Source organism: Zootermopsis nevadensis, unplaced genomic scaffold, assembly GCF_977971745.1.
Source record: "Zootermopsis nevadensis isolate Lab colony 2312 unplaced genomic scaffold, Znev_1.0 Znev_ptg000020l, whole genome shotgun sequence".
Classification (NCBI taxonomy): Eukaryota; Metazoa; Arthropoda; class Insecta; order Blattodea; family Termopsidae; genus Zootermopsis; species Zootermopsis nevadensis.
In genome coordinates this window covers 4,881,881-4,905,640 of record NW_028259152.1, presented here as the reverse complement: position 1 = coordinate 4,905,640, position 23,760 = coordinate 4,881,881, and the positions used below count along the sequence as shown (strand labels likewise).

At 36.5% G+C, this 23,760-nt stretch overlaps 3 protein-coding genes across 5 annotated transcripts in view; 1 reads left to right on the top strand and 2 right to left on the bottom strand.

Moving 5' to 3' along the window:
* The window catches only part of LOC110831343 (bridging integrator 3), a 34,676-nt gene that overhangs the window by 922 nt on the left and 9,994 nt on the right, over positions 1-23,760 (top strand). The gene's annotated exons all lie outside the window — the stretch shown is intronic.
* On the bottom strand, positions 851-4,024 carry LOC110831345 (uncharacterized). The gene is made up of 2 exons (XM_022067237.2): positions 3,480-4,024; positions 851-2,322 (listed from the first exon to the last, which is right to left on the bottom strand). The coding sequence occupies exons 1-2, from the start codon at positions 3,628-3,630 to the stop codon at positions 2,012-2,014; spliced, it is 462 nt and encodes a 153-aa protein (XP_021922929.1). The 5' UTR covers positions 3,631-4,024; the 3' UTR covers positions 851-2,011.
* LOC110831342 (retinol dehydrogenase 14) lies at positions 9,288-22,259 on the bottom strand. 2 transcript variants are annotated; one of them, XM_022067230.2, is made up of 8 exons: positions 22,152-22,259; positions 14,319-14,476; positions 13,685-13,777; positions 12,311-12,550; positions 11,778-11,960; positions 10,941-11,050; positions 10,687-10,776; positions 9,288-9,913 (listed from the first exon to the last, which is right to left on the bottom strand). In XM_022067230.2, the coding sequence occupies exons 2-8, from the start codon at positions 14,470-14,472 to the stop codon at positions 9,809-9,811; spliced, it is 975 nt and encodes a 324-aa protein (XP_021922922.2). In that variant the 5' UTR covers positions 14,473-14,476; positions 22,152-22,259; the 3' UTR covers positions 9,288-9,808. The 2 variants fall into 2 exon arrangements, with proteins under 2 accessions (XP_021922922.2, XP_021922921.2); XM_022067229.2 differs by lacking the exon at positions 22,152-22,259 and adding an exon at positions 21,109-21,217.

The following is a 23,760-nucleotide window of genomic DNA, read 5'->3' as shown; positions in this document are numbered from 1 at the left end:
ATTGAAATGGTTATAACCTCTATATTTCCAACGCAAAGATAATAGACTACAAACACATTTAACCCTGCAGCCTCATGACACTCGGAGTAAACCTTTGTTTCTACCTGGGACTCAGCCGTAACATACAAAGAATTTATACAAACTGCTCATTAATTTTGATATTATATATGGCGATGGCTTAATGGACTAACTCGGTGGCAAAATGGGATAACAATTAATAAAAGTTAAAGCGTTAAACTGATAAAAATAATATAAAGAATAACGGAAGCGTTGGTACTTGCAATGGAATTACAGTATTCGTTTCGTCTGTGATCTTGTAAAGCAGATGCACTGTGACAGAAATAAGACTGAATCATAAAAATAACTTTCGTAATTACAACTTTCATTACGAGGAATGACAGATTTAGCACATGAAATAAACGCACATTTGTATGAATTGTTGACTTGATCTGAACCTTGTCGACTAGAAATGACTCCAGTCTTGCATTTATTTATAATACCGTATTCTACAAGTGGCTGCAACGACCCTTGCTAATTCGTCCCCTGGAATGTGCGGCAACTTCTCTAGCAGCGGTGCATGACGTGAAGCCGAAAGCACAGACGTACTGTATACAATAGCAGAAAACAAAACAAAGTTGGTTTTCTCACGTTAAACAGAAAACATAAATTGAGAATATTTGAGAACAAAGCACTTATAAAAAATCTGGACTTAAAAGAGAGGAAGTAACAGGAGAATGGAGTAAACTACATAATGAAGAGCTTCATAATTTGTCCTCTTCACCAAATATCAGTAGAGTAATGAAATCAATGGCGATGAACTGGGAAGGAGATGTAGAAGTATTAGAGACTTAGAATTTATACAAAATTTTATTTAGAATACAAGAATAAATGGACCGCTTGGGAGACGTAGTGGTAGATGGGAGAATAACATTGAACAGAATAACTCACTCCACGAAGCAGAGTCGTTCTTGAGACACTACCAGTATGATCAGCTAGTCAAATTCCCAGGCTTTTCTTTAAAGACAAAGGCTGATTACCATGTTCACAAGAGCCCACCACTGGTTCCTATACTGAGCCAACTGATACCAATCTACAAACTTCGTCCCTTGTCGGCTGTCTGCGACTGCTTCTTCACTCTTTTTGCTGGCACCTTAGTACCTGGAGAACTTCTCCACCACCTACATCCTGAGGAAGCGCCACTTACAGTGACGGTAATATTAAAACGGACTTTAAAGAACTAAGGGGTTCAGTATAGGGCATATTGGCTGGATTTTTACAACAAAATTAACTATTTTTGGGGGTGAGATATTCTGCGGTATGACATCTTGTATTCTTGTAGGTAGTTACTAAATGACGACCGCCGTGAAAACCGAAAACCTCACGTATTGTAAGCAATGTTTATCCCATTATCATGTCCTATTTCAAATGCCACAAAATGTCTGTTGGAGGCTTTGGCATCTGTTCAGGTACACTGATGTGATGTGCGCATATCAATTCACATGTGGTTTCTAAAACTCACATAGAATTAAATACACATTAAACAGAGTTACATTATCTAGTAGTCTTGGATCCAGTTCATTCGTATTGTGTTCAACAGTGTAAGGCTGGTAATACATGTTCTGTTAAACTACGAAAGTAAAGCAAACCCACTTCACGCCAAGTAGGTTGCTTGGGACCGGGGGGGGGGGGGGGGGGGGAAGTTGGTATAGCTTCTACTCATTCTTGGCCTCTGCACTAGATAAGGGTGAGTAGTCAGCACTACGCCCCGCCGGGAAAAGACCCAGGTACGCATTAGATAGGCTGGGTGGGCCCCAGAGCCCGTCTCGACGCAGAACTGTTGAACCACAACAACACTAACATTCACTATAGTAGTGCATAATGAATATTTCCATTTGTCTGTTGTGGTTTCTGGTACCACTCGGCTGCTGCTGAAATATTTTGAACATTGCTATTGCTATCGTCCTCATACATGTTCCCACTGCTGTAGTATTATTCAAATCGGAACTGTCATCTAACGAGTCGTATATTTCTGTGGTTCGGTTGTGAAGTAGTAATTGTCGATTATGCGGTTTTCATGCGATGGTTCGGCAACGTAATGAACTACGCGATGTTCCTTCTTCTTAAACGTGTCGTAAAGCATGAGTCCAAATGCAGCCAGGCTGATGATAAAGGCCTTCTTGGCCAAGACTGCCATGGCGAATGTAGTCGCCAGAGCGGCAAGGGCCATAGGTACGATCTGAGCCAGGCGAGATGATATTCGAAGGAGAAGGGGGAATAGCATCCTTAAGCGGTGTCGTCCCTGTGACGCCAGCTTTGCTTCTCCTGGAACACGTGAACATAGTTCGCTTAAGTAACAGAACGCAATGATTTAATGCCGGTAACATCACACCACGATCCCGTCCTACTTCCATTCACATCCCATCCTCACTAAATGCCTCAAAAACGTCAATCTTAATGTTATCCTACCCGTCTTCTTTTCGGTCTTGCAAGTAGACGTTACTCAAGAGGTTTCTCCACAAAAATGTTGTACGAATTTGTCATCTTCTTTATTTTACGCGTCTGTACCCCCTCGTTGCCTCCTATATTTTGTTAGGTGACATGTATGAGAGTAACCACGGAGTTCCTCGTCATATCGTAAACTACCCTCTTGGCCCTTCTTAGGTACAAATATTTTGCTCAGTCGTTTGCTTTCAAATACGTGCAGTTTGTTTCCCCTCAAAGTAAGATATCACATTTCACATTTATAAAATGCAGCTACAGAATTGTTTTCTATATCCTGGTTTTCATATTTACAAAAAGTCGAAAGTGTGAGAACTGTGAAGATTTCTGTCTTCTGGGTTATTGCGCTGTGTAGTCTGGTCGATGTTAACCAACGTTTCAGAGGTCATACTGCCTCCGTCATCAGGGCGTTGGTTAACATCGACCAGACTACACAGCGCAATAACCCAGAAGACAGAAATCTTCATACTCACCGCTGTGAGAACCTCAAGTCTTACATGTGAGAACTGTCTTTGAACTGTGTGGGATTTGAGGTTTTCACAGCGGCGAGTCTGAAGATTGCTGTCTTTGAAGTATTTAATAACCAGCATCTCCAGAATATATTTTTCTCCTAATTTTACCATCATGCTCCTTTACATCTGATAGTGCTGTACCCTTATACCGGTGCTTATCTTTACAATCATTCTCAAAATATTATCATTACACACACAAACAAATTTTTCTTATAGCAAATGAATGTCGTACAGCTTTATATTTTATTGCAGTCTCTGATGAATTCGGTGAGATTTTTGGTTCTGACTGAGCGAGTATAAAATAACTGTCTTATGGGATACTGGGCCGCGTATTCTGATAGAATTCATCGCCCTGATGATAGAGGCAGCAAGCACCTCTAAAAGTCGGTAAACTTGTACCAGACTACACGGCGCAACATCCCAGAAGACAATTGACCCTCGAATGAAGAGTGTTGCTATGACACTTACCTAGATGGTGTTTATGGTGCCCTGTGTCATCACTGATCTGATATCCATTATCAGTTGGCGTGCCTTTCGCCGTAGACCAAGTGAGCAAAATGACCACGACAGTTAGGACTAGATTCATTCTCCACTGTTGAACACAACAAAAATGTTTCATTCTGCTGATACCACTTCATAAGTTTCAAATCATCGTTAATGTTATTTGGTTTAATTCAACTGCTAGCAGATTTTAAATTCGCCACGACTTCAAATTTCACACGAACGTGTGTGGTGGATCAACAATTATAACCAGTTTCTGTGCGATTATTAGCACCATGCACGCGGCTGCATGACGACTGAACAACTGTGGCGTGGAGTGAAACAAGCGGCTGGGTAAGTGTTACGTCGTTCGAATAACACCCCCCCCCCTCCCAAGCACACGCACGTACGCACTAGAGATTAGAGATATGGGCGAATTGGGATGATACCAGAGGAAAATATAAACGCGCATTTCACATTCTGAACTGAAGGAAAGCTGTCGATACTTGGAAATGCGTTTTAAGCATGTCGGAACTTGCCATGTCTGTAGCACTTCAGTTATGATCTACATGGCATAGGGATATTATTTGAGTTACGAGGTTTTTCTTGGGGGCAGGCATGATATGTTGTTAATCCGGTTAACTGGATGATGGCATCTGACACATTCTGTGGATTCACGTTACTCTCTCTTCAAGGAAGTTGGAGGAAATTTGTTGTTTTATCACAGCACAAACTTCTCATTATCTCACCACAAGCATTATACACGCTCCAGAAAGTTCTTGCATAAAAACGTTAAGACTCACGTCTCCCTTAAACTATGGGCAGGGAAGCAGAAAAAGAAGATGCCAATCTCTGAGGCGTGAAAGGATCCAGTCTTATTTACAGCGAGTCTTGAGTTCTCGGAATAGAAATATGCATACCTCTGCTTCAGGATATACCAGGTGGTCTGTCTGGTGAAGGGTGGATGTACAAAGATTACTTGCTTTACTCTTGCTTTTTCTTTGCATCCCGAGTTTGGAAATTAAAGCGTGTACCGGCTTGATCGTTACAGCATCCTAACATCATTCTCGATCCCATGTCTTCATATTTTCCGACTCTTTCTATGTGTCGTAATTCAACCATATTTAAGATGTGGCGTTTCTGAAGTATTTCAGGATTTGTCTCATCTTTCGTGTCCAGCTAAGCATCTGTTTATCCCCTTCTGTTGTTTTTCTGTCTGTTGTTACCTCATATGATTTTGGCTCATTACCTTATTTTACAGTACTTATCCAATGTTTAGTATTAGTGTTATTAGACGTAGCTCCTAGAACTGAACTCTACGTTATTAAAATGATATGCATAAACATTTCTTGACACACTTTTAAAAATATACTTGATCGTTCTCTTGAATTTTTACATTGTTCCCACGGCGGTGTACACACATGCAGGCTAATTACGTACTTCACAGTCTACCACATAAATCCGATCTTAGACTGCACGTAATGTTGACAGTTTACAATGTTAGCGGGACATTTTAATTGTAGTGATTACGGCTGAACGAGTAGCTACACGCATGGTTTAAATTTAAAACTATGGAGTAAACAATGACATTTTGGACTTGGGCATTATTTTTACTCGGTGGCCGGAAGGAGAAATTTCGAAGTGACCGCGGACACGACAAGAATTTTGAACTTAAACATACCGTATTTTTAACTAGCCACTATTTATTCACACCGACTGAACATGCTTAAATGTATACCAGAAGACACAAACATAGAATTATTAGTAATTAACTCGGTCAGGATATCGTAAATTTGTAATGGTTTCTTCGAGATACGTATTAACGTACGCTCTGAACTCAGTTGTGGGTTTAGTAAATGAAAATAAAAATGCTAAATGCATGTACGAGGCACCAAAAGGAAACTGAGCTTACTCTTTCGTTAACATCTCAATTTTTGCCTACCTGGATTCTGAGTCATCGTCGAAAGCGATGCTTCTGACGTAGTTTGGAAATAAATGATAAAAAACAAAATATTTGATGTCGCACATGACTTCGATTTACCCCCCCCCCCCCCCCCCCCCCAGGAGACCTGGGAATTCCGTGAGTAGACAACAATAAGAATTGGAAAAGTAGAGAACGGTAGAGATGGTTAACAGCTCAGAGATCCACATGAATATGGAGAAGGAAATTTTAGGAAATTAACTGAGAGGAAGAAAGCGTAGTGTTGTTAATTAATAACAAGTTAAGATAACGATTTTAATGTTGAAATTACGCAGCGAAACGTAACATCAGGGACTTCAGAACAATAAATACGTCATAACAATCGGTCTCATAGTGACATGTCATCAAAATTGGAAACTCAGGACCTATACTCCAGTTTGCATTACACAGGTTTGCCAAGCACGTTCTCTGCGGGTTGTCATGCCTGTCTTCATGTCCATTTATTGCTAACAGTCAATTGTTGTAAGGCCAACTGCTCTGCATACAACAATTAATAAAATCACGAATTCTTGTGTTTCGTTAAATGTACATATCGCCAATTGTTCAAGCCATAGCTCTTATTCTGTATTCCATATCTTATTATTGAGTACGATCAACTATTTGTGATGCAAATAATAATTAAATTTAAGCTTTATATAAAGGGACGTTCATTCGTATTGGACCAGAATCTGATTGAGATTTCAGGTTGTCAATGCGGTGAGTATGAAGGTTGTTGTATTTTGGGTTGTTGCACCGTGTAATCTGGTAGAAGGATGATGAATATTCATCGCCCTGATGATGGAGGCGGCAAGTACCTTTAGCAGACCACACAACTTAACAACCCAAAAAAATAGCCATCTTCAGATCCAATTTCCAGACGTTCAGTGTAACCAATCCATTCCCAATACAAAATTAGATCAAAATCTATTTCAGGCAGGCAATATGCAGACGATTGGACAGACAGAAAACCCCATTAACCTGATGTTTCTTTATGATGGTCTATAAAAGGCCTTCACATGTCGGTAGAAGTCCAATATTTAAGAAATTCTGTAGCTGCATAATAGCCTTTCTCCTTTAATACAACGCAATTTTCAGGGCCCTGGGATTCATTTGAGCTGCTACAATGCAGAGAATGCCGTTATCATTACCGGACTAGAACTAATGTCAGATTTGCGTTCTAAATCCAAATCCTTAGTCACTCAGTGCCATGCATTCACCTACGCACTTAAAGTATGGAGTAGACACCTGAGAATACTACACGTTCAAGTATTTTAATGAGTTGATTCGGAAGAGACAGCAGCTGACTTAGGGTCAGGACTCTTCAACCGAGTAGTTAGTAATACATTTCTTTTGAAATGGGAAACAGAAGACACTGCCATTCCTAACAATGAGTATGAAGTCATGGGAATGCAAGTGAAGACAATTGAATACGATGTACGGGAGTACAGGTTTCATAATAGACAGATTAATTTAATACAAACATGTAACGGGAGAGGGAATAAGAGGAAACTGTGATGCAGAGAAACGGGTATTTATGGAAACTGCAAAGAACAAGTAAATTATAACAAAAAGCTGAACTTCACAGTAAGTAGGGCATCGTGAGTGTGTATGACAGGGAATTTATTTTTCTTGTATTATTGTTAGTTACGTGCGCACTGGCTGTGAGATGGCGTAAGAGCGACGAACTTTGTAATTAACATAAGCCACCTAATATTATGTTTATAGTGGAATTTAGGTGGCCAAATTTCAGATTCTCGCGGTGAAGAATTTGAAGATGGTGTCTCGTAGAAATTTGCCGACATTTCAGATACGCTTAATGCTACTCTATCATCAGACTATCATCGTGATCATTGCCCCGATGATGGAGGCAGTAAGCACATCTGAGTCGTCACTGCTTGCACGGCACAACGTCCCAGAAGACCGCCACATTTATAGTATGTGATATTTGTATTATGACGCCTTATACGCACTGTTAGTGTGCAGCCTAATTATAATAAACCCATAGGCCTAAGGAACCCTAAAATATGCCACTCCGTCGCAAAATACATATTAACGTTTTTGTGCTCGGACAGCTCAGTCAGTAATGCGAACGACAACGGAATTCGCGAATGGACTTCGATATCGGACAGGGCAGGGCAGGAAATATTCTCTTTGTCACAACTTGCAGAATAGCTTTGGAACCTAACAGATCCCCTACCTGCTCCAGAGGTAGTGCAAGAGGATGGAGTTTGGAAGTGGCAGGAATAAGTTTGATCCCCCATTCATCTTAATGGCGTGGAGTTTAAATACAGAGACAACTTTACCTTCATCTTTGAATTAAAATTGAATTATTTGGTTATTCCGTCAAATCACAATGTATTTAAGTAAGATAATTAAAATAATTAAAATATCATTCTGTGTTCCATATCGAATAATCGATTTAAGGTTTATTACTTCAGTAATAAACCTTGTTCGGATACGGTAATACTTCTGGATCATCTCCAGACACAACTGTGTTGTCTACTATTTCATCTCTGACCGATGTAAACATCAAAAGCATCACTTCAAACAATAAAGTTGATCCATTATATGAAAATATCTGGATACGACCTCCAAAAACTACACAACGAAAAATTGTAAAAAATTGTAATTGAGTTTTAAATTTAATATAATTTTACACCTGATGATGGTTTAATAAAACCGAAACATGTTGTAACTGTTCCAATTGTAAATCGGTTATTCGATATGGAACACAGAATGATATTTTAATTATTTTAATTATCTTATTTAAATACATTGTGATTTGACGGAATAACCAAATAATTTAATTTTAATAAGTCACAATATGACGCAACTACACTATCTTATTTCATCTTTGAACTTGTTCCTTCAATGTTTCGGCTGTATATCTCTTCTTTGTAGTTAGAACAGGCCTATAAATAGAGTAAATGAAAACTACAATTAGGGAAACGGAGATACGCACTGAATAGGACGAATTTAAATAAATAATAAAAGTTAGGTGTGGAACATAAAAACTACATAGGCGACGTTTAAATATGTTCGAAAATGGTGAGACACGATATCTATAATTTTTAATTAACTTATCCATGTATTGCTCACTTGAAACCACGACGTTTCGGAAGTTAATTCTGCTCTTGTCTTCAGGTAACCGGTAGAAGGGAGGATAAGACCCTCGCTGGTAGAGGCAGTCTGTCTTAAGAACGAAGACCATGTCTTTTCTAAAATTAAAACTCTTGTCTTGACCGCACTTACGAGTTGTTCGTTGATGAGTATAATTATTTTATCAGTCAGTTATACCATTGACCACTCTGTGAGTTTCCTTTGTATTGTCTCGTATTCTCAGCACAAAGAGACTGCTTTAATACTACGTGTTCCTGTGATATAAGGTTTGAATTGAACGATGTCGCGAAATTTATAAAATACAGCAAAATTATTAACACTATTCTTACGTTTCCTAACTTGTTATTGCTATGGAATCTGTTTTTGATACCTGTCTTACACACTAGTCAAAAACAAACTCCTTGGCACTTACTACTGACATTGGTATGCGTTACACAACATTAACTGGCACAGCAGTTCAAGAACTTAAAAGGTGTGAAGAATTATGTTTGTATAGAAAATACTTTATGAATAGAAGACACAATCTGTGGCATGAATGAATTGAGGTTAAAATGGCAGTGAGGATATTGATATTTGTCTTCTGTAACACCGTATGGACTTTGGCATGATGGAGGAAGTATGCTCCTCTGAAACGTTGATATCTACCTACAGGTCCACATGGTGTTACAGCCAGGAAGACCAGCACTGATACAAAAGAAATTGTTCTGCAAAATATATAGAGTTCTGTAACATTTTATTTTGTATAAAGAAATTATACAAAGAGAAAAAGTAATAAATTGCTGTCAAGATACAAATAATAATATATTTTAATACATAGGGGTAAAATATGGCATTAAAATCTAAATTCTTAGATCTGGCTGGTTGTATGTTAACACAGATAAACATTTCCTCATCGACAATGGTAAAGTTGATTTTCATAGGACACATACATTTCTGTCAGTAGAATGTATTGTGCAGAATGATAACAATTGGAAAAAGGTAGAGTTAAGGTATTTCTTCAGAGCAAAATTGCATTTTTATTCTCAAAGTATCAATAATAAACTATAAAATATATTCTTGTATGAATCAGTTCACGTACTCTCTCTACATCCATTTTGCTCTCTCTCTATTTCTCTCATACACAAACAATTCAATGTGTATCAGGACTATCATTTTTAATTTCAAACTTCAAATTTCCACGTATTTACTTTAACATTTATGCCCACCATTTGCAGTCTTCTAACTGATACAATGAAGTTCAAATGTGTGGGTCATTTGGCTTCAAACCAACAAATGTTTCACTCAGCTCCCACAGTTTCTTTGCTGTTGCAGCATCCTTGGCCCGATGTGACAGAGAGTATTCCTACGAGATGACCAGAGATAAACAGTTATTTTAAAGGCATGACAATAGAATATCAAGTAAATTATGCGAGGTTAGACTGATGGCCTTGTCAGTAAGAGTTGATAAGTAGCTAAGTTTGAAAATCACATCATGACTCTGTAGAATGGATGGAAATTACAAATGAAGTAAATTGTTATTTACAGGATTCTCCATTGTTACTAAGGCAGTTAATGAAATGTGTTATTCTGTGTTGGGCATAGATGTAACTGACCATGCAAACAGAATTTTGTTATGAAGCCACTTAGATATAGAAGAACAATAAGGCATTCATTAAAAAAAATACCTGTGGTGTTAGGTGGACATCTGAGATGCAGTCTGTTTTGGATGTCATCCTTATTATGATAAGAATGCTCCCCTGTATCAACAGTCTTTGAGTTTTGCTCCATACTCGTAAAATTCAACAGTTAATGTGTTATCTACTTTCATTTCCTGTCACGCACTGTCAGCATGCATGCACTTAAAACTACTGCAGTGGTAATAAAGCAACCAAGCAATCTCCTACATGTTCAGTTAGGCAATTTCCTTCATTTTTGTTGTGTTAATATCAGTCTTTATCAGTCATGCATCATAGGTTACACATACTCCAGCTGTCTGAATGGTGTCAAATACCAGATAACTAAAGTTAAATGCCCAGAAATAAAAATCCATCCAGCAGCTCCATGGTATGTGCATTTAAATCCTCTATTTCTATATGACAAAGGCTAATTAACATATGTGCATCAGTGAACACAAACCTTGCAGTCGAGAAAATATTTTCCAGACACGCCTTCCACACTTTCAGACACTGACAGGTATATGGTTGTCTGGGCACCTTCTTCAGGAGACTGAAGAGAAGAAAACATATTTCATTACAGAAGATTAAAACATACTGTTACTGTCAAAAAACAATCATACCTGGACCATGCATGATTTAGATAATGGCCCAAAAATTTGAAATTATTCTGTGATTTAAATGCAGTACTTCCTATAACAGTAATACAGAACTCACCTTAAAGAAACCTTTGATTATGATTTTTAGTGGCAGACTTAATGGAAATGGTACATTTCTCCATATTCCTGAGTCAATCATGCCAGGATGCAGACTGTTTACAGTTACTCCTGTGTTAGAAACAAGCAACAAATGTAAATAGTAGAGCTTAGAGGAGTAGCATTATACAACTTATATTAGGAATTTTATGTTTTGCTTTACAAGAATTCCTTACTTATCCAAACCATTTATGCATATATAGAGGAGAATGATGGAAAAAGTAGACACTGGTTCAACCAGATCTGTACTTAAAACAATTAAAAATTGCCTTTCTAAAGCATTTCCAAATGGAATTAAAAATGAAACTCAGTATATTTTTGAAGGTACTGTGGTATGATTTCAAACTTGGGGGGAATTTTTTAATACTGTTCCACGTTTTGAATCTTCTAAACATGATAGTTTTTTTTTTTGTTCTTGAAAATGTGTTCTAGGAAAGCAATAATTTTTTGAATTTTCAACAGCAGGCACAAGATGTTTAAAAATATGTTCTATATATTTTTATTGTCAATCAGAGCAAGAAATAACACTGGAAAATAAAATGTTTGGTTTTATTTGCCTTTCCCATAAAGCACAAGAAGTCTGTTTAATTTGTAAACATTTCCATGGTGATTCTTTGAAACCTTGAGAATAAAAAATGTATGTACAAAAAAGTAAATTTGTATTCCATAAAAAATTAACAAGCTGTTAAACACATGAATATGTAATAGCCAGAGTGCCTCAAATATATACTCTATGAAAAGTATTATGTTGGCTTATTAGTTTTTCAAGCAACTAAGAGAGTAGGGAAATAATGCTCACCTGTGCCTTCAAGTCTTCTGGCCAGCTCCTGTGCAAACACAATGTTGGCATATTTGGATACATAGTACAAATATGCAGGAAAACCACTTACAGGGTTGAGGTTGTTCAAGTTCAGATTGGCAAGGCGGTACAGCTCTGAGGCCACTATAACAATACGGCTTGGTGTTGACTGCTTCAGCAATCCTAAACATAAAATTGCAAGGTATACTGTAATACACAGAATAAATAATGCAGGGTGTATATAAATTATCCTTACAACTTTACTCATGAATAAAACCTTTATGAGAATACACAGACACACTGTTTGAGCATCATCTTCGACAGAAACTCTTATAGTTTCATCAAGTTCCCAGTAGATGCTAGCACCCATTGTTTTCCACTGTGACAGGTGGCTGATGAATTAGGACAGGGGTAGGAAAATCTGATCTGTGCAAAATTTTCAGTCTGGCCTGTAGTGATGTTCAGATATTAATAATACAGTCCTTAAGACCTTTAACCTTTCCATAAACAGTTTAAAGAAGTAAATGACTCACCAATTAGAAGATGTGTCAGGAGGAATGGGCCGAAGTGGTTAGTTCCCATTGTTAGTTCTAATCCATCTTCAGTGATCTTGGGGTCAAACATGTATGCCAGTCCTGCATTGTGCACGAAGACGTTAACTTTTGTCACTGTGCGGTTGATGTCGTCGGCAAAGTCACGGACCGATTTGAGAGAACTTAAGTCCAGCTTCTTCACGATCACTTCTTCGTTCCCTGTGTCCTTTATGATTTCATCTGGAAAAATCAAACTCTTATTGCACAGGACACATCTTCTAGAATACTCTCAAACATTAGGTGGGAGCACGGATTAACATTACATTCTAAACCCTTATTTCAAGCAGCTTTCTTGTAATACCAGCTATCAGCTAAGTTAATGGTTATCCTGAATGGGGGGGATATTGGTTTTCCTCAGGTTCCCCAGATGGTCACCAGGATATTACCTTCAAACAGGTCATTAGTGTTCCCTTCCAAATCCTTACTTACTCATCAGTCATGGTCATCTTCCTGTGTTATTATGTCTTTGAAAAGTCACTTATTTCAGGGCCAAAATGTACTGAATATCAGGTCTTTGTAATATAGCTGCATGAACACAAATTCTCCATACTACTGCCATAAATATTACCATGGTTCTTACAGTTTTATTAGACAAACCACTTTTAACTGAAGAACATAATTATATATTATTTTGTATATATCAAGCTTGCCTATTTACCACAAGTTTTTGCAATGTATTTAATCATTCCATATTATCTTCTTCTCTATATATTGAGCAGCCGTGTTAAAAGATCAAGGACTGAGGTGTAAATCTGAAGTTCTGATGCTTTAACAATAAAAGAATCTTCATATCTAATGAAGTCTATGGGAAATAAATGCATATGAAATATATTTTTCAATGAATGGACGTCATTTACATTTTACAGAAAGACTTCATAAATTGTGAATTTTAACATATTAATTAATATAAGAACTTTCAGTGTTCAACACTGATTGTCAAGATTTTACAAGATCACTTCCACTCACGTGATATCTATGTCATGTTTGATGAAAATCTACCAAGTCATTCAGAACATAATAAGGAGATGTACATACAGGATGTATGAACATTCAAGGCTTCTCTTACTTCTGAAAACGAGTCAAAAGACTCAGTTCATTTGTACATATTGTATTGCATGATGGTGCAAGAAGTGGAGAAAAAATGAAGTATGTGTGAAAGGACGTCATTATGCTGGAGCATGTAGGTGTGATCACATGATTTTATGAATGACATGCATAAATTATATGGAAATGCTTTAGCTCTTGCTTTTTCAGGCACCTGATTCCTTTGCACATTCTCACATTATATAGTACCTTGTTATGTTCAGAACTAACCCCTTGCTTTGTGTGCAGTCTCCAAGTTTCTGCAGGCCATAATAACTTTGGCTCCTCTCCTGGCAAGGTCACGGGCTGTCTCTTTGCCAATACCTGCGACAGAGAAGATGGAGAAGAAACTCTCGTACAATGATATTTGCATAACAAGAATTTAACATTTATGAGAAGTATGGTACTACCTAACCAATTGACCAAGCAACACATTGCTATAAGGCCCTCGGTCCCCAGTAAGGGTTTCATCTTTCACCGGGCACTTAGCTAGTCTCCGAGTGAAGGCAATGAGACCTGACCAGTTAGACATAAAATATAGTATTTTATGTAGTTGGAAGAATTAATTCATGTATGTACATCTATAGCGATATTCAGCAGCATCTAAAGAAATGTGATGTTTAAAGGTTTCTGAAAGTGGTGTCAAATTATGCATAACTACTTTTTTACTTTTTCCATCATGTTTTACAGACATGTTAAAAGAGAATTTTCCGGAAATAGATTCTATTGCCATCTTCAGATAGCCGGGAAAGAAGAAATCAGTATTTTGATGGACTTCTACGCAATCTTAACTGTGTAACTTCAACATTTATAGATTCTGTTTTCAACTCGAAGAATCGCCTAGTATTGCTACAAATACGTGTACCTGAGTTGGCCCCAGTAATAATGACCGTCTTGCCCTTCATGCTGGCAGTGCTACGGCAGATGCCTTTCGTGAAGAAAGCGAACAAGCGGAGCGCTGCAACCAGGATGAGGAGAAACAGGATGCCTAACACGACACCACACTGCAGCAGCCACATGATCCTGCGCAACAACACATGAAACGTGCATCGTCATTAGAAAGTGAGGTTCGTTGGTCAGAACTGCATACAGTACACCGACTACCAGGCCCAAGTAATAGGAATCATTGCTTATGCCCCAGACGTTCGTACGCCCGTCAAGTCATGAAAATCATGTTACTTGGATAAATGGCACAGGGACACGTGTGAGGACTGCGTATCAGAATTCTTTGGTGGTGACATCATATTACTAGTGTCTTTGTTTTGGATTTCATCCGACGTCTGTTAAAAAATTTCTGAAAGTCGTAAAAGAAATCACAAAGTTTCGAAAACTTGATCTTCCTTAGTCTTCAGGTAAAAAAGGGAGAGACATCTACTCAGTTGGATCTGACAGATTGACCCGCTGTAAACAGTAATAAAGTCGTTGTTAATTAATTATTCTTCCAAGTAACTTCATGAAAGAATCCGGACACGTTAAGCCTAGTCTGGAAACTGACGCATAAAGGCACAGTTTGTAAGAATTATTACACTGCAAGTTCCGGAATCCGTCTCTAAATGGATAATTGCCGGGACTGAATAGTTATGTCTTATGGCATTAGAAATACTTTTGTTTTAAAAGAATTGCTCTAAAACTAGTATAAGGCGTCTAAACGCGTCACTGGTGTTAGTTGAACTGAGCCATAGAATACATTCCTTGGAAAGCTGATAGTCACTAAATTGGCCAACGAAATTTTTCACGTCTTACGGAACTCTTTAAGTTTTATTACCGTCAGTATCCAAAACAGCCCGCCATTTGGTCCTGTCCTACGTCAGTCAAGATATAATAATATAAAACAAATGAAAACCTTATAACCAACTTATTTGGTGGGACCACAATTTTTTTGTTTGGGCAATCAACTGTGGATATGGGAAGTTTCTTTTCATTGTCATTGTCAAATACGATACTCTGGTATCCCAGGGGGTGATGATACGACCAGTTTGATATCAGAGTCCCCAGCGGATAGTGGAGTATACTTCTAAAAGGACTTGGCCCAAGGCAGCAACACCAATCACACCAAACCCGTTCACCGTTTCAACACGAATAGCTGCTTGGCGAGCGAAGCTGTTCTGTTGACTTTGCGCCGTGGGCAAAGTGTGCGTGTGTGAAGTTCTTCTATGACCTTGATATGCAATTTAGTGATTATTACTAATTAAAGTGAAGCAGTTGATTTGAATCTATGGTGGACGTTGTTCACTGGGATCGTGGGTTCGAATTCCATTCAAGGCGTCTTTCTGTGTTGTGCTGTCGTGTATAGGCAAGTGCTGAAATTGCGACAGGCTAATCACTCGTCCAAGGACTACTACCAATGCCTAAACAAAGTTTTTATGCATTTTCCTGCCTCACAGCCCGTGATGTCACTTGTGGGCTTTTCCTATGCGATCTGACGTAACAAGCCATAACGAGTTAGGTGTTGTGTTGCTAGACCCATTCACATAATACATGGAAACTGCCGACTATTTCGACCCTTGCCCTACTCAAACAGCAGGCATCACAAGACTTCAGCTAGCCATCCTTGTCTGTACACTTAACTGAAGATTTAACAAACAATGTATAACCACGAGTAAACCTGATGCAGACTTCCTGTCGCCCTTATTACAACACTTTGGTGATGGAAAATCTTAAATCTTCACAAGTACTATTTCCAGAATATTAACTATATTTAATTACCAGAGCCCCTTTCCATTATTTTAATAATTCCATCTCTTTCACATATACGAATTTAAAATGTCTGTCTCATTCGCTATATCTCTCGTCCGTTAGAATTTTGGAAAACTATAAATTTGTCGGCGTGGGAAGTTCCTTTTAATTATCATTGCAGAATACAATATTTTAATCAGAAGCAGCCAGTTTATAAACGACATAATTCGTGCATGAGAGGAAAAATGTAAAACAATTGGCAATATGTATTGCTTTTGCGACGGTAAAGCTGTAGACTTGCACACAGAAGGTACTTGGTTTAAATCTCGACCAGGTTACTATCCTTATTTGTTATGGCTTTCCCCAATGTATCCAAATGAGTGCAAACAGTGGCCTATCGAGTTTACGTTCAAATTAGTTATTTCTGTCTCTTATGCTACATAAACCTGGCAGGTGAAACAGCGTCGTGAAATAACCTAAGGCAATCATAATAGTTTCTCCTTCAGCGTGAATTGTCACTTGTGGAGAAACGCAAGCAATGATTTTAGCTTCATAAAGTATGGCGAAGGTGAAAGTGTGTAGACGTAAAGAAGCTTTCTCCTGAGTCATTTCGGTTCCCCTTAGATAATACGCAAAGCCACTGTTTCTCAGCTTGTGCGTCGTAACTACAAGTCGGGTACGCCACGAGATTACAATGACTTTTGAGTTCAAATGATTTTCTTCTACAATATAGTGATTAAATTATATTTTGTTCTGGAAGTGACATGGTTGATAACTGATTTGATGGATTTACATTGTCTTCTTCTGTACCTTTAGATTCGCCCGAGCATAAACAGTTGGTGTTAAACTACTAATCGATATGAAGTGGCTATCTTTTGGGTTGTTGAGCCTATATGTGAGGATATTCCCTGAAACTTCTCAATCCCCGTCCGTAATCCACAAAATATATTATAATATTTTTCACTGTCAACAATCTAAAATTTTATTAAAATGTAAGAAATTTTAAAGTTAAACACAAGAATGTCACTTTAAATGCAATGAACTGCGCATCGATAATTGTGCTGTCAGATTCAGCTGATAAAAGTGGTGGGGGGGGGGGGGGGAACTGATCGTTCCCGTTAGTGTTCGACAGAATTAGACTCTCACTTCTATTTCAATCCATCGTGTTATCCTTTTATTCAAGTAACTGAAGTGTAGGGCAAAACGCTAATTTGGTCGTCCACGGAGTCAATCCGACGGTAGTCGGGCGTGGTTAAATAATTATGAATTCCTTACCGATGCATAAACTAGAATATAAAATTCATACATATATTTATTCTTCAAGTCTATACACAAACTATATTAATATTGATGTTAAAAATTAAAATTGATATAAATATTTCGCGCTATTCATCGTTTCCACGATGTTACAATTTGCGCTATATATTACAACATGTTTCGATGTCTCAGCATCATCTTCAGGTTTTATTTTTAAAACTATTCAATATTTTTTAATGCACGCTTTTCAGTATTTGTAGATTGTAGGTTGTAGTTGTGGATGTTCCTTTTTTTTTCTTCTGATTCTTTTGCATATTATGTGGTGTATTATGTTATTTGTTCATTATTTCTGTAAAATTATCAACAATATGATTATATAATTAACATTATTAATATTATTTATATGTAAAAGATTTTGGATATTGTATAAAAGTTTACTATAAACATAGAAACACAATAACATACCAGGAGTTTGATGTGTCGTGTGTCCTCGGCTGGTCAGGTCTGATCAGGTGAATGTCAGTTTCTAGACTGGTTTGGTGTACTGATGTGGGTCGTACATATAGGTAGAAATGGTGTTAGGGGGTTGGGTCAATAACCTGGATTGTGTTAAATATAGGATTATTTAAATATGGGTTGTTGTCGTTTAGCGCAATATTTTGTTTGTGTGTACGTTGTATATAGTATTTTTCTATAGTTTCTCTATGTCGTCTATTTTGCACGATTTTTATAATATCCAATGTTTGTTCGATTCCCCCATATGTATGCCCTGTGTTTAATATATGTTTTGCATAAGCTGAGTAATTCTTATTATGTTTGATGGCTGTTATGTGTTCTTTGTGTCTTTGTTTAAAGGTACGTCCAGTTTGGCCTATGTAGGTTAAAGGGCAATCTATGCATTTTAATCTATATATGCCGGGTTGTTCGTATTGGTTTTTTGTGTCTAATTGTTTTTTTTTGTTTTAAGATGTTTTTTATTGTATTTTTTGTTCTGTATGCAACTTTTATATTATTATTTTTGAATATTTTGGATATGTATTTAGTTTCTTTACCTACATACGTGAAGGTGGCCCATTTGTTTTGAATATTTTCGTTTTCATTTTCATTTTTATTTTTATTATGTATTTTGTGTTTTGGTTTTTGTTCATACTTATTATATCCGTTTTCTTTTAGAATTTGTTTTATTATATTGCATTCAATTTGTTTGTTTTTAGTGGTTATGGGGTACGTGTTTTTTCTGTTTATTAAATAATTTATGGCTGATTTTTTGTGTTCATTAGGGTGGCATGAAGATGCATGTATTATTGTGCTTGTATTAGTGGGTTTTCTGTATATTTTACATTCGAAATTGTTACTATTTCGTGTTATGGTTAAATCTAAGTAATTTAATTTATTATCTTGTTCTGTTTCGAGAGTAAATTGTATATTTTGGTTTATATTATTAAATTCATTTAGAACGTGTTTTATATTAGTTTTTTCTGTGTAATATATCATAAATATATCGTCTACGTATCTACTATAATATTTAATTTGGTTTTTGTTTAATATGTTTATGATGTGATTATGTTCAATATATTGTAGAAATATTTCAGATAGTATACTAGACGTAGGTGCACCCATTGGTAATCCGGTGTCTTGTTTCCAGTAATTGTTATTGAATTTAAAATAGTTTTGACTAATATATAGATTAAAATGCATAGATTGCCCTTTAACCTACATAGGCCAAACTGGACGTACCTTTAAACAAAGACACAAAGAACACATAACAGCCATCAAACATAATAAGGATTACTCAGCTTATGCAAAACATATATTAAACACAGGGCATACATATGGGGGAATCGAACAAACATTGGATATTATAAAAATCGTGCAAAATAGACGACATAGAGAAACTATAGAAAAATACTATATACAACGTACACACAAACAAAATATTGCGCTAAACGACAACAACCCATATTTAAATAATCCTATATTTAACACAATCCAGGTTATTGACCCAACCCCCTAACACCATTTCTACCTATATGTACGACCCACATCAGTACACCAAACCAGTCTAGAAACTGACATTCACCTGATCAGACCTGACCAGCCGAGGACACACGACACATCAAACTCCTGGTATGTTATTGTGTTACTATATTTATAGTAAACTTTTATACAATATCCAAAATCTTTTACATATAAATAATATTAATAATGTTAATTATATAATCATATTGTTGATAATTTTACAGAAATAATGAACAAATAACATAATACACCACATAATATGCAAAAGAATCAGAAGAAAAAAAAAAGGAACATCCACAACTACAACCTACAATCTACAAATACTGAAAAGCGTGCATTAAAAAATATTGAATAGTTTTAAAAATAAAACCTGAAGATGATGCTGAGACATCGAAACATGTTGTAATATATAGCGCAAATTGTAACATCGTGGAAACGATGAATAGCGCGAAATATTTATATCAATTTTAATTTTTAACATCAATATTAATATAGTTTGTGTATAGACTTGAAGAATAAATATATGTATGAATTGAAAACACAAACATGACGCATCTAAACTATAAAAATAGAATATAAAAGTTTCTGTGCCTCAGTTATTTCATTAACTAGGGTGAGTTCTGAGAAATAGTGTTTTTGGAAGTTTTCACTCTATATATAAGGTCTACTGCAGAGCAAAGAAAATTTCGTTGTTCACAAGTACCTGAGGAGATGGAAAGAAGCAAATTTATTTTGCATGAATTTGCAGCAGTTCCTATAAACTAATTTGACATTTTCTAATTAAAAGGGGAATTTTCTTCAATGAACAGAGTTTTTCTTGAACTTTTGGTACTTCTTAACTTAAAATTCTTTGTTATGAAATTTGAAGCCTCATTTCCGTCATTTAAAACCACCATTCTAATTTTACTGTTTTAATTTGTGCGATAATATTTTGCATACCTAATTCATCTAGATTTCTTATGAGCTCTGCCATCTCCTGCTATTCCTACCGCACTTTACCTGTCACAATAAACTGCAAAAACAGTAGTGAATATTTACCAAATTTCATCTATAAAAATCAGAAAGTAAACAATATTTCCGACCTTACTATTGCGGCTATTGTGATAAAGTGGCTATTGGCTGTTTCATTAATTCTCAGGCAACGAAACCCGAAATTTGAATGCGCTGAGCCAGTTTCATCAGAAATTTGGCCTCATACCAACTGTCACACTGTAGTGCTCTGCACTGGTGCCTCGTATTCAGAATGTCAGCTATCCTAACTGGAGTTTTTATTTTCATAAGTTCTTTTATTTTATAATTCACTGTCTTTCTGCCATTCGAAGCTATACAGTCTCAGTGTGTACTATTGATAAAGCACTGTTAAATAAGCCGAGAAAAGGAAAGACGTAAGAACGGAAGCAAATATAGTCTCACAATATTTATTATAAAGTAAAGTTTTAGTTATCTAAGTCTTCCAAATATGATATCAAAGTTTTCTTTGTAGTTCTTGTCCCCCAGTTAGAGCTACGTGCCCATCCCATCGTAATCTTGGTTTAGAAAGGAGGTAACCAAACGTAATTACGATTAAGACAAACTTACAGCCAAGGGTTTAAATACTGCCCATCTCCCGTATGAAATACACAAGCAGTATAAGAGATAACTTCATATTAAAGCAAGTAATTACAAGAAATGTGTGAAATGAAACTGTGTTGTAGACTGCCTACCTGTTTGGAACAATCAACAGTTGTTACCACGGCTGCAACCAGTACACTGACGAACAGTGGGCGCTTGGGAATATGGCGGCAAGGAGAAAGTTGTCATGTCAAGACAACGGAACATGGCACTTTCCTCGATTCCTTAGTTAGGAAATCTTTTCAGCTTTAAAATTTGTCAGGTTATATTTATTATATGTTTAATCTGGGAACTGAACGGCCCTGCATAGTTGTTAGTACATTTATTTCGTAATTGCAAGGTCACCATTCCTGTGCCATGACTGGTGTTTTCTATGATAGTACATTTAAATAGGCGACGGCCGCTTCCTTCCATGAAATCCCAATTTGTCATTTACAATCCTCGTTTTCTTTGCGGTACGGACTGAATTATTAAATGTTATGTAGGAGAGCTTCGTTTCTAAGGCTTAATATTTTAAACTGAAATTATGTTATTTTAAATACTTCTTGTAAAGCAACATAGCAGATTATACCAACAGAATGTCTTGGGAAACTTGACATAAGCTTTGAAAGATGTTTTGTTTTAGTTCAGAAATCTAATTCATTCATTTCCATTCATTTTTCACCTCACAACTTCACCCAAGTATCACGTTCATTTTAATGAGTGTGGAAAGTCACAAAGTGTAAGTTTGGGGTTGACCCCCAAATGGAATAACATCCATACTTAATTTAATTTAAATCCTCACATGCATTATCTAGTTATTAAATATGAAAATCCTTGCAGTTAAACTTCCTATAATCACGCAGACGGATATCACATATCAAGTTTTAGTTAGGATAGGTCATGTGCAAGCATCACTAAACCACCCTAACTTGACCATCACCTGTGTTATCCGTCTGTGGGCATTTCACATTTATATAATTTCTGCTCATATTAGTAAATCATTCTCCTTTTACAAGTCATCCTCCAATCCACGGTTTTGTTGAAAACAAAGGCATACTTAAGCGTCGTTGTTAATTATTCTCAATTAATTAACGTTGATAAACATGTAACAAAATGTTTCCACTTTCAGCAAACCAAAGAGCACGTTACTGACCTTTCTATGCTGTCTCCTGGTATTCAGGCGACTGTGCTGCACTAAGTCGCCATACAGAATGACTGTTTACTAACACTAGACACACATTACACGGGGACATGCCAGCTATTTGTATTACACTACTACAGCAGTACTTCAGCCGATCAAATTCCTTACGAAGCCATAGCACACGTTGTTTCGACAATAAAATGTTTTTAGTGCAGTAAATTTTCCGAATTCGACTTTCTATATTGTTTGTCGTGGTTTTTCTCAGGCTGGGATATTGGTTTGAAATTCTTCAATTAACATAACCATGCTCAACAAAAATGAGTGCCCCGTTATACAAAGCGTTCCTGATTCAAATCCACTTAATCCTTTTCGGATCATTAAACCAAGCTACGTTGAATTAGGTTTCCCATAATTTCCTTCTGTACCCGCATTGAAGTCCCGTAGTTTGTATTAGCTACGATAGATTCCAACACATCCTTTACCAGTTCAGTAATTATTACTGCATTGTTATCTCTCATCTGAACTATTAAGTCAAATAAATATGACTGTCTCATATAATACGATGTTAAACAGCCAACCCTCCAAAAAATCACTATAGGAAAGAATACTTCAATCACACTGCCAATCGAAATCTGCAGTCTTCATGCAACATAATATGGCTGCTATGTTAAAGTATTGAGGAATGTTAAGTTATCTCACGAGTTTCAGCCGTAAAAGACAAAAGTTCCATTCTTCGCAAATTAACTTCAACACAAGCGGTTCTTAGCCTTACAGTTTCATGTGTACGGTTATATAAATCGCGGATGATAAAAACAAATTTCGATAAATCTGCCGATGTGAAACGAATCATATTAAGATGGACGACGTAGTAATAAAAATACAGTAGTTTATACAAATAAAAACGTGACTATAATTTATAATTTATTTCCTCCGAGTGTAAATCCAAAGTTAAACGAAAAATCAATGCTCAGCCTTTTGTCATCTACCGCCGAAAGAATTATAAATTAATATTTGAAACATACGAATTCCACTCTTCAGCAAAACGGGCATTTTACTGTATTTCACACGATCACCAACCAGTTAAGCCGGAAATTCGTTTTACATCGATAATCTTGAAATACGGCACCGTACAACCTTCCGTCTGCTATACACACATTTAACATCAATATAGGCCATCCATATCTTATTCTTTTTCTACTTCCATCACACTGTTTCCATTCAATATGGGTCTGATCGAAAAGTGTTCTGGGCCACCCCATGTATGTCCTTCCTCAAAAGCTTAATGCTAATACCCTTCCTGGTATTAAAACTGCACATGATAATACTAGCCAAGGCATATGATACATGAGTTTTCAAAATGCAAAACTCTTTGTTCTTGAAACAGGAAATTATGAATCACAAAGTAAATTATATTTATTTTGAACAAATTACATTGTAAATTATGTTAATTTATCGTATGTCATGGCAAGCAATTTAACCAAAATATATTCAAAGTTCCATGTTTGTTCTTTAGTACAGTTCGTTTATATAACGAAACTATGGGTACATTAATTGCAGTCATTAATATAGGGTCAAGTTGGAAATTACATTTTTTGAGAATATTTACAAAATATAACTGAAG